The sequence below is a fragment of the Rhinopithecus roxellana genome, chromosome 9, assembly GCF_007565055.1.
Source record: "Rhinopithecus roxellana isolate Shanxi Qingling chromosome 9, ASM756505v1, whole genome shotgun sequence".
Taxonomy (NCBI): Eukaryota; Metazoa; Chordata; class Mammalia; order Primates; family Cercopithecidae; genus Rhinopithecus; species Rhinopithecus roxellana.
Window position 1 is genome coordinate 123,855,063 of NC_044557.1, and position 11,732 is coordinate 123,866,794.

An 11,732-nucleotide genomic window follows, 5' to 3' on the forward strand; every position below is an offset into this window, starting at 1 on the left:
TTATAGCAAGGATGAATCTCAAATAATTATGCTGAGTAAAAGAAACCCAATGAGGAAGAGTATAGAATATATTAGAATATATTATTCTGTTCACATGAAATTCCAAGAAAATACAAAGTAATCTATAGTGTCAGCAGAAAAGTTAACTGAGAGGTGAAAGATAATCGGGAAGGGAATATTACAAAAGGCATGAAAAAATGTTAGGGGAAATGGATATGTTCATTATTTTGAATGTGACGATGGTTTCACAAAAGTATAGATATGGCAAAACTTATCCAATTTTACACTTTAGCATTTGAAGTTTATTGTATGTCATTTATGCTTCAATAAAAATTTTTTTAAACAGTGACAATTATTTTAAATGACCTTGATGAAATATTGTGCAACACTTAAAAATACTATTTATGAAGTTTATAGTGACACTGATATATAGTATATATCAAGTTACAAAAGCAGGATACCTAATTATGAGAATATTGTTTATAGCTATGTAAAACAAAATGTTAAACAACAAACTAGGCATAGATGAAACTTTCTTAAGAAACACAGTTTGTCTCTGAGAAGTGAAGTTCAAGTGTAACTTGTCTATCTTTGTCATGTTTAATATTTTACCAATTTTCTAAAATTAGCATTTACATTTTTATTATAACAAAAGCTTATCAAATTTTAATTTCATTCATTTGAAAGAGTAACAGCACATAGTTCTCAGGCCTCCATGAGTATTTCTGGAAAACCTGGGTGGGAGAACAGTGTCTTTGTCAATAGGAGAAGCTGTCAAACTAGAAAGGGCTGTCCATTTTTGTCCTCAGATGAGCATTGCCAACACAGCTGCCTCAGGGGTGTTCAGTGTAGCATATCTACCTGAAGCGAGGCATACGCCAGGCCTGAGAGTTCTGTACAGGACTATGTGCTCAATCTCCTCTTTATTCCCTGACAGCCAATGTCAGACCCTGCCGCTAGCCTCCACAACAGAAGCTCCCGGCCATGAAGACTCTCCTCATTATGCTTGTCTTTCTTTTCCTTTGGGATCCAGTGCTGGCAGGTAAAACTGGCATATTTTGGGGGGGTAGGGGTGCTTCATACAGAAGAACAATTCCACTAAACAACCCAATAAACATACTCCTCCCTTGGTCCCTTTAATTTTTGAAGTAGAAAAAAGCATCAACCAGTTTTGATGTCAGCAAGACCTGGGCTTGAATCTGGCTCTCCAACTTGTTAACTATATAACTTTGGACAAAGGTCTAAGCTTCTCTGAGCCTCAGTTTCTTTGTTATTTTATTTTTTTCTTTTTTGGTTGAACTGATCAGCACCAATGAGCCTTAGTTTCTTCCTTTAAAAAATGGAAACGAAGAGTCTTACAAGGATTAAATCAGATCATATATGGAATACGTCTATACATAATATGAAAAGTACCTGGCTCATGAGAGCTATCATTGTATTTTCATCAGTAATGCCCATCCTATTTTCCTGCTGTATTTTGTCTCTAATTCAAGAATGTATCTAATAGTCAAAACCAGAGAACAGTGAACACAATGTGTTCATTTTCTAAATACTGAAATTTCCTACAGTTAATTTACTATTTGTGCATCCATTAGTTACATGAGGAAACAGATTTAGAACTTCTAGTTTCAAGAGAATCACTGAGCTGTCTGTGATAGAAGAGATGCCTGATCAGATGAGAGCAGCCAGGGAGATATGACAGAGAGTGTGAGTGGCCCAGTGGCCCTGTGCTCTAGCTTCACCATATCCTTTCTGACTTCAGAAATCTCACCCTGAAAATTCTTTTCATTCAGTGTTACTGAATCACTGCAGTCAGATTGGTTCATCTGCCTAGACAGACTGAAGTATTCACCTGAAGTATTCTCCAGGCAAATGAATTAGATGTTCAGGTCATGTGACTCACCAGGCTAAATTTAAGAATTCATGGGATCAAGGCCTCTTAAAGCTGTTGATGGAACCAATTCCACCATGGTTTATGGCAATGGATTTGTAGCCTCCAGACAAGGAACCCCATCTAGTGTACAATATTCTTTCAATTCCTTTTGCATTCTCCTAACTTGTCATTTCCATAGAAATTTCTTGTCTCATTTTATAGACTGTTATATTTCATCTTCCCAAAAGTGTTACAGATTGTCCTCTAGGGCTTCTGTCTTGCCAACTAAGTAACACTGATCCCTTCTTGTTCCTGTAGGACAATTATCCTTCAGGTCATTATGACTGAGATAGGGTGTGTGTTTGCTCAAAATTTCTACAGATTCCTTGAGCTTCAATAAGACTTCTTAAATCTTCGGAATTGATTTCATCCTCCTCCAAACTCACAAGACCATTCCACGTTGCAAATACATCATTGCACTTGTCATGTTTTTTTGTCTCTCAGAGATATTTAGTATTTCTTCTCTTTCTGTCTAGAATGAAAATTCACTGAGGTTAAGGTCTATATCATACTCAAATCTGTACCCAACTGTCCTTGATTCACAGGATTTATAAAAATTGGTTTATGAATAATAATGAGTAAGTAATTATTTAAAAAATAATGAGTGAATGACTATGTGAATAGTTAGCTTGATTGTTTGGGTTTTATTCATTGACCAATTAAGGGAAACTTCCAAGTTATTAGTTGTTTTAGTCAGCTTGGGCTGCCTTAACAAAATTCCACAGACTGTGGCTTAGACAAAATTTATTTTCTCATAGTTCCAGAAGATGGGAAAACCAAGATCCAGGTGCTAGCTGATTCCATTTCTGATGAGGGCTTGCTTCCAAGCTTGTAGATAGCCATCTTTTTGCTGTGACCTTCACTAACAAGACCATCAATCCTATTGGATTAGCCTATCAATCTTATTGGATTAGGGTTCCACCATCATGACCTCATTCAACTTACATTACTTCCTGAAGGCCCTATGTCCAAAGACAGTCACATTGGGGATTAGGGTTTCAGCATATGAATTTTAGGGTGACACAATTCAGCCCCTAACACTAATTAATTTTTTCAGTTACAGGATCAATTATCATAACCAAATCTCCTTGGAATCCACTTGGATAAAAATTGAGGGACTAGTAATTTTATGGTCCAAAAAGGCCTGTAGTGAATTATCTTTCTATTAATTTTCCTTCCAGGTATAAATTCATTACCATCAGAAATGCACAAGAAATGCTATAAAAATGGCATCTGCAGACTTGAATGCTATGAGAGTGAAATGTTAGTTGCCTACTGTATGTTTCAGCTGGAGTGCTGTGTCACAGGAAATCCTGCACCCTGACATGAGAAACCAGCGAATGGACACTATCCTGAAGGCTCTTGATACTGCCATCTTTCACAAAACCAGGGAATTTAGACCAAACTGTGACACCATGCTGTGTCCATGACTACTGGTTTTTAGCATTTTTATAAGCCAGCAGACTCTTATGGTCTTAAATTTAAAGAGCTGAGCTGTAACCTTCTTTAAAAGAGCTAGGTTTTTCAGAAAAACAATGTAGAAGGCATTTTCTCACTTCAAAGTGATGTCCAGTGTGCTCATCAGCACCTGTTTCTCCCTCTAATCATAGAGGATATTCTTATTATTTAGAGAGGCTTCAAGAGAAACAACTTTTGACACCTAAGTCGTGACCTACCTTCTCTTCAGCCTCCCATTTCCCATTTCTGTGAAATTCCCGACTTTAAGAAGCAGATTTGCCATGGCCTTCTGACAACCTTGTACATCTCTCACATAAACCACATAGGCAGGGCTTAACTATAGGCTGGCCCAAGTCTAGACTGAGTCTGACCCTGAAGTTCCTTTGAAACAGAAGAAGAAAGGCCATCGTGTGATGGGCTGGCACAGGGTAATTTCTCATCTACCTCCCTAGTTTCAGTTGAGCAATGGAACTTTCCACCTGAGCCCCCAGGGTTCAGCTACAGGCTATAAGACTGCGGTCCTGTGGTTTAGTGTTGGTTCCTTAGCAACCAACCTCTGCTGCCCATCATCTGACCTCTCTGGATGGGTGTCATCCTGTGGCTTAAGAGCTAACACCATGTTGATCTTGCTTTGCTATATATGTAACTAATAAACTGCCTAAATCCATTTGGACTCATGGTTTTCTTTACCAATCAACTTTATGAAGGTGTAACAGGAAAACGTAGCAACTTCTGTCGTGGTGCTGCTGGCCCTACTGGCTACACTGGTGAATTCTTGCCTGATTTTTCAACAACATTCACCCTAATGGATGCATGAATGTGTGAGTTCTGTATCTGCTGCTCAGGATAAAGAGTGGGTGGCAAAGGGGAGTAGATTCTGGTTGTGGAGCAACTTTCATGATCTTCAGTGCTGGATACAGCTCAGGCTCTCTAATGATGTGGGAGTGAGAGTGTGGGGCTCTTGCCACAATAGCCAGTTGCTGATCTGGTAGAAGGATAAGGCTACAGGGTCTTAGTTCCGGGGCTGAGATGACAGTACTACCTGCCCCACCACATACGGCTGCTGGGAAGGGATGAAAAGAGAACAGAGGGTGAAAAAGCATGAGGGGTTGTGAGGAGTTCTGGACTTCCAGCAAATGTCCAACCTTTGAGTAAATTCAGTGTTGGTGTCTTGGGAGAGGAAGATACTAAAAACCCAGTAGAATGATTCCTCTCAGAGGCCCAGACTCCCTATGCAGACTGTAGAGAAGTTTGGTTAAAATTGAATGGGATCAGAGATGGCGTGGAATTGTAGCTATGGTTACTAAGTGTGCAGAGTAAATAATGCATCCAGACACGGCCAGGAAAACTGTCAGACTCTGAGAGAGGCAGAGGGTCCCTACCTGAAAAGCACCAAATCTTCTGAAACTTTGGCCTCATAACATCCTGGACAGCCTTAGACTGGCTTTTCATCCCACTCCTCCTAGTTGGGTGCAAGTTCTCTACACATACAGATAAAGAGAAACCTGAAAACAATCCAGCCCGCTGACAATCTGAAGAATGAGGCGTAACGACACTTTACGGACTAATTAGAAAGCTGGTCCCCAAATCCAGGGAGAGTCTATGTTTCTATGCTAGAAAGTAGTCTCTGGAATCTGGTTAAGTCCTGCATGGACAGAACTTTCCACTGCTACAAGATATCAAAATAAGGCTATTTCATCAGGGCCAGGCAATCTCTATGCCTCAGACCCTGCTCTATTATTCACACTAGCCAATATTAAACTGGCATATCCCACCTCCCTGCTCCTTCGCACAGAAATTTGCTAATCCTGCACTGCCTTCACCTTACCGTTGACAAGCCATATACCCTGTCAGGAAATGAACTCTGTAACAACCAAGGTAGCTGCAAACGTTATTCTTTTGAGAGAAAGTGTGTATGTTATACGCACACCCTCCAGCTTTGCTAAAGGAACCTGAACAGATATTCCTAACTTTGGTTAGTCTCTGTACATTGACACTTCCAAAAGAAACCCAATTCCAAGATTCAAAGCTTTTTAAAAAGTAACGTAAGTATTTACCAAATCTATCTGTATGGAAACAAAATGGGGAAGGGATTCGTCACAATACAGAGCAAACTCTCTTCAAAATTCTTTCTGAATATCGCTCCCTGAAATCTTACTCATTCAGTAGTGAAAACTGCATTGTCTAAAAGCAACATCTAGAATTTAGCTGGGATGTCTAGAATTTGTAATAGAGATTCTGAGAAGCCTCAAGGGTAAGAACAAGCTCTGTCTTTAGGGAAACTCATTTTTTTTTTTTTTTTGAGAATTTTTTTTTTTTTTTATTATACTTTAAGTTCTAGGGTACATGTGCATAACGTGCAGGTTTGTTACATATGTATACTTATGCCATGTTGGTGTGCTGCACCCATCAACTCGTCAGCACCCATCAATTCATCATTTATATCATGTATAACTCCCCAATGCAATCCCTCCCTCCTCCCCCCTCCCCCCTCCCCATGATAGGCCCCAGTGCGTGATGTTCCCCTTCCCGAGTCCAAGTGATCTCATTGTTCAGTTCCCACCTATGAGTGAGAACATGCGGTGTTTGGTTTTCTGTTCTTGTGATAGTTTGCTAAGAATGATGGTTTCCAGCTGCATCCATGTCCCTACAAAGGACGCAAACTCATCCTTTTTTATGGCTGCATAGTATTCCACGGTGTATATGTGCCACATTTTCTTAATCCAGTCTGTCACAGATGGACATTTGGGTTGATTCCAAGTCTTTGCTATTGTGAATAGTGCCGCAATAAACATACGTGTACATGTGTCTTTGTAGTAGAATAATTTATCATCCTTTGGGTATATACCCAGTAGTGGGATGGCTGGGTCATATGGTACATCTAGTTCTAGATCCTTGAGGAATTGCCATACTGTTTTCCATAATGGTTGAACTAGTTTACAATCCCACCAACAGTGTAAAAGTGTTCCTATTTCTCCACATCCTCTCCAACACCTGTTGTTTCCTGACTTCTTAATGATTGCCATTCTAACTGGTGTGAGATGGTATCTCATTGTGGTTTTGATTTGCATTTCTCTGATGGCAAGTGACGATGAGCATTTTTTCATGTGTCTGTTGGCTGTATGAATATCTTCTTTTGAGAAATGTCTGTTCATATCCTTTCCCCACTTTTTGATGGGGTTGTTTGTTTTTTTCTCGTATATTTGTTTGAGTTCTTTGTAGATTCTGGATATTAGCCCTTTGTCAGATGAGTAGGTTGCAAAAATTTTCTCCCATTCTGTAGGTTGCCTGTTCACTCTGATGGTAGTTTCTTTTGCTGTGCAAAAGCTCTTTAGTTTAATTAGATCCCATTTGTCAATTTTTGCTTTTGCTGCTGTTGCTTTTGGTGTTTTAGACATGAAGTCCTTGCCCATGCCTATGTCCTGAATGGTAATTTTTGACATTTTTTCCAGTTTTATTGAGGTATGGTTGACAAATAAAAATTGTATATTCAAGGTGCAGGACATGGCTTGATATACACATGTACTGTGTAATGATTACCACAATCAAATTAAGTATCACATCCCTTGCCACCCATAGTTACCATTTGTAGAGAAGAGGACACTTAAAATTTATTTTCTTAACAAATTTCAAGCAAACAATACAGTATTATTAACTATAGTCACCATGCCATACATTTTATCCCCAGAACATATTCATCTTACAGCTGAAAGTTTGTACTATTTGACAAATATCATCCCATTTAACCCACATCCAACGCCTGACAACCACCATTCTACTCTCCGCTTCTATAAATGGATCTGGTGCCCTATTTATTTATTTATTTATTTACTTATTTATTGGAGACGGAGTCTTGTTCTGTTGCCCAGGCTGGAGTGCAGTGGCTCAATTTCGGCTGACTGCAACCTCCGTCTCCTAGGTTCCAGCAATTCTCCTGCCTCAGCTTCCCAAGTAGCTGGGACAACAGGCGCACGCCACCAAGCCTGGCTAATTTTTTTGTAATTTAGTAGAGACAGGGTTTCACCGTGTTGTCCAGTATGGTCTCAAACTTCTGAGCTCAGGCAATCTGCAGTCCTCGGCCTCCCAAAGTGCCAGGATTACAGGCCTGAGCCACCGCACCTGGCCTGGTGCCCTTATTATAAAAGAGGCCCCAGAGAGATCCCAAATCCCTTCCACATGTGAGGACACAGTGAGAAGCCACCATCGATGAACCAGGAAGAGGGCCTTCACCAGAAGCCAAATCTGCCAGTGCCTTCATCTTAAACTTCCCAGCTCTAGAAAGGTGACATAAATTTCTATTGTTTCTAAGCCACCCCAACTAAGAAATTTTGCTACAGCAGTTCTAAAAGGCAGAGAGAGCATCTTATATTTTTTGTATTCTGATAATTTGACATCTGAAGCCTTGTTGAACTTGGAGGGTCTGCCACTTGCAGAGTTAGCCGATTCCTACAGACAGTATGCTTTTCAAACCATACTTGCCCACAGCGTGTTTTTCAAACAAACCAATTCGCAGTCCACACCTCAATCACCTCCTTTATCAGGCCTTCACACTATGGGACCCTATCTACTCACCCTAATCACCCAAGGACCAGGCAATCAGGGATATTCCCTAGACATTGACACCTGCTAAAATTATTCGAATTTTAGTCAGTCAATTTAGAGGTTTCTTTTGTCAAAGTTAAGAACCATGGCCAATGACACAGCCTCAGGAGGTCCTGAGGACATGTGCCCAAGGTAGTTGGGTTACAGCTTAATTGTATGCACTTTAGAGAGACAGAAGTTACAAGGAAAGACATAAATCAATGCATGTAAGATATACATTGGTTCAGCCCAGAAAAGCAGGACATCTCAAAGCAGGGGGAGGTGAGCTTCCAGGTCATAGGTGGATTCAGAGATGTCCTGGGTGGCATTTGAATGAAGGAGTTAAGCTCTGCCTAAAGAGTTGAAGTCAGCCTGAGTTAATTTAAGGTAAGGTAAGGTGGGAGAGAGTGGGCGGGATTGTGGAAGCCAAGGTCCCTGTCATGTAGACGAAGCCTCTGGTTTACAGCCTTCAGAGAGAAAAGAAGTGAATATCTCTTATTGGACCTTAACCCATTTCCTGTTTGCCCTGAGAATATTACTGTCTCTAATCCTAATGCAACATATGCATTTCTGTTGCATTAGGATTAGAGACAAGTTCTGTTTAGAAATGACTCCAAGAACCGTTTTTATATTTTATTTTCACATTGAAAATCAGCAAGATTTGCATCAGCTTCAAAAAGCATGTTATAAATAAAATCATATGAGCACTGGCAAGCTGCACTTTTTTTTCTGAATGGGCAATGGGTTAAAAAGTGTCAGACTCTCCTGAAGAGCCCTAGTAAGGGAAAGAGATTCTCTACAGAATGTAAATTTCCCCAACAAGAGACAGCTTTGCAGGGCTATTTCAAAATATGTCAAATAAATGTAATTCAGGGTAAAATACTTTTATTTTCTCTGGGGCCCACTATCTATCATGTGATGTTATACCAGATTCAGGTTGGAATTTGGCATCTTATTGCCACAGTCTGTTTTCTCAGCCTTAAGATCACTATTTTAATGTTAATGCTGGTCAGTTGTGTCTAAACTCCAAAGGGAGAAAGATATAATAAGGGATCGGCAACACCTCCCACCTTCCCATCATTGCCTGATATGAGAATAGCTACTCCTGCTCTCTTTTGATTCCCATTTGCATGGAATACCTTTTCCCACCCTTTTACCTTGAGTGTGTATGAATCCTTCTGTGTTAGATGAGTCCCTTGGAGACAGTGGATATTTGGATTGTGATCTTTTAATCCATTCTCCCATTCTATATCTTTCAAGTGGAGCGTTTAGGCCAATTACATTCAATGTTAATATTGAAATATGAAGTGCTGTTTTTTTATCATGTTAATTGTTATCTAGATATGTTTTTTTCATTGTGTTACTGTTTCATAGGCCTGTGAGTTTTCAGTTTTCAAGAAGTTCTATTCTGACGTATATTGAGCTTTTAGAACTCCTTATAGCAGTTCTCGGAGTGCTGATTTGGAAGTGACAAATTGCCTCAGCATTTGTTTGTCTGAAAATAACTTTATTTCTCCATTTATGAAACTTAGTTTTGCAGGATACAAAATTCTTGGCTGACAGTTGTTCTGTTTAAGGAGGTTGAAGATACGACCCCAATCCCCTCTGGCTTCTAAGGTTTCTGCTGAGAAGTCTGCTGTTAGTCTGATAGGTTTTTGTTTGTAATTTAACTGCTGCTTTTTTCTTACTGCTCTTAGAATTATTTCCTTCGTGTTGACTTTAGATAGCCTGATGACTATATACCTTAGTGAACATATAATGAATTTCCCAGGAGTTCTTTGAGCTTCTTTGATTTGCATATCTAGATCTCCAGGCAGGCCAGGGAAGTTTTCCTCAATTATTCCCTAAAATAGGTTTTCCAGACTTGTTATTTTCTCTCCTTCCCCAGGAACAGCAATAATTCTTAGGTTTGGCCATTTTACATAATCCCATACTTCTTAGAGACTTTGTGCATTTCTTTTTATTATTTTTCTTTATTTTTTTCTGATTGGGTTAATTCAAAAACCTTGTTTTTGAGCTCTGAAATTCTTTATTCTACACGTTCTCGTTTATTGTTAAAACTTTCCACTGTATTTTGTAATTCCCTCAGTGTGTCTTTCATTTCCAGAAGTTCCAGTTGTTTGTCTCTTGATGATATCTATCTCTCTGAAAAATTTTTCATTCAAATCCTGAACTGCTTTTTAAATTTCTTTAAGATGGTTTTCACCTTTCTCCAATATCTTCTTGAGTAGCTTAATAATCTTCATATTTCTTATCTGGTATTTCAAAGATTTCATCTTGGCATGAGTCCATTGCTGGAGAGCTAGTGTGATCTTTTAGGTGTGTTATAGCACCTTGTTTTGTCATATTACTAGAGTTATTTTTCTGGTTCCTTCTCATTTGGATAGACTATTTCTTCTCATTATTCTTGAATTTATGTTTGATATGACTGTGTTTCTCTTATTTGCTTGTTTGTTATTAAATTTCTTTTTTCCCCTTAAGGATGAAACTTTAATTCTTATAGTTAATTATAGCCTAATTCAGTTCTTGGTGCTTTAGGGGGTGAAGACCCTTGGTTACAGAGAGTCTTTGTATGATGGTTTTCTTATATGCTAGTTGTAGCAGCATTGGGCTCAGTGTGTGAGCAAGTTCACTATGTCCTATGGGGTTGGAATGGTAGAGGTCTCTTAAAGCTTATCCCATTCCCCCATAGTGTGTACTTATTTATTTATTTATTTTCCCCCACTATTTTATTTACTAATTTGATGGTTCAGGCTTCAGGCCAGTAGGGGAGGTGTCCCTGGGTAGGAACCAGTTGTGGCTAAAGCAGGTGAGTGAATGATGTCCCAGGCTTGACAGAGGAGGCTGGAGGAGCTCTCAGTGAGTTACACTGGGGTCTTATTGGGGGAAGGGTTGGAGCCACCTCAGCCCTGCTGCCAGATCACTAGAAAAGTTACCCACCTCTCAGGCATGCTCCTGTCCCAGTGTTCCTGCTGTTCAGGAGCTGACTGACAGGCCTTTTTTTCATCTGTAGGAACGTTGATGTTCCAAATAGAAAGTAATTGTGGCTCTGCCTCTCATGCAACCTTGAAACCTAGAGGGTGCTCCTCCCTCTAGGGGATGTGTTCCAGGAAGACTGTCTGTAATTGCACCCACACTAAGCTCCCATGGGAGAAGCCCAACTGTGCCTATGGTGGTGGACAACATGAGAAAGACTTCCTTTTCTCCAAGACCCTTCACGTGCACCAGAGCTATCTGACTGTTGGGATAGAGCTGAAGACCTTCCCTGCTGAGCCCAACACTTTAACTGTGCCTCTACTGAAGGAAGCCTTCCATCTGGTGCTCAAGGCCTGCCGCCTGGATTCTTTTGTCCCACAGGGTGTTCCCTTGATGTGGTGTACTCCTCCTTCCCCTGCAAGTGGGAGTCCCTGGGAGCCAGATTACTGTGAGTGTTGTTGTTCCTCTGGGTCTAGCTGCCCAGAGAAGTTGGCACACTCCAGGCTGGTGTTGGGGAATGTCTCCAAGGGATCCAGTTATGTGACCTATGCTCAAGTTTCCCAGCAGTGGGTAGCAACACCAGGTCTAATGGTGGTGGCAAGGTTGAGACACAGACTCTAAAATTCCTTGGTTATTGACAGCCTTAGTGTGTTGGCTTTCTTGAATGCGGGTTACAGTAGTAATGAACTGGTCATGTGGACAGACTCAGGACCTCCTGGTTAGCCAGAGTGGTGCGGGCAGTGGTGATAACCGAGATCCCATGGCAATTTTCTCCTTCCCGGGT

At 40.3% G+C, this 11,732-nt stretch overlaps 1 protein-coding gene across 1 annotated transcript; it reads left to right on the forward strand.

Annotated features, from left to right (window-relative positions):
• Positions 1–926: 926 nt before the first annotated feature.
• Positions 927–4,043, forward strand: DEFB134 (defensin beta 134). The gene is made up of 2 exons (XM_030937291.1): positions 927–1,042; positions 3,115–4,043. The coding sequence occupies exons 1-2, from the start codon at positions 985–987 to the stop codon at positions 3,255–3,257; spliced, it is 201 nt and encodes a 66-aa protein (XP_030793151.1). The 5' UTR covers positions 927–984; the 3' UTR covers positions 3,258–4,043.
• The last annotated feature ends 7,689 nt before the right edge of the window (positions 4,044–11,732 follow it).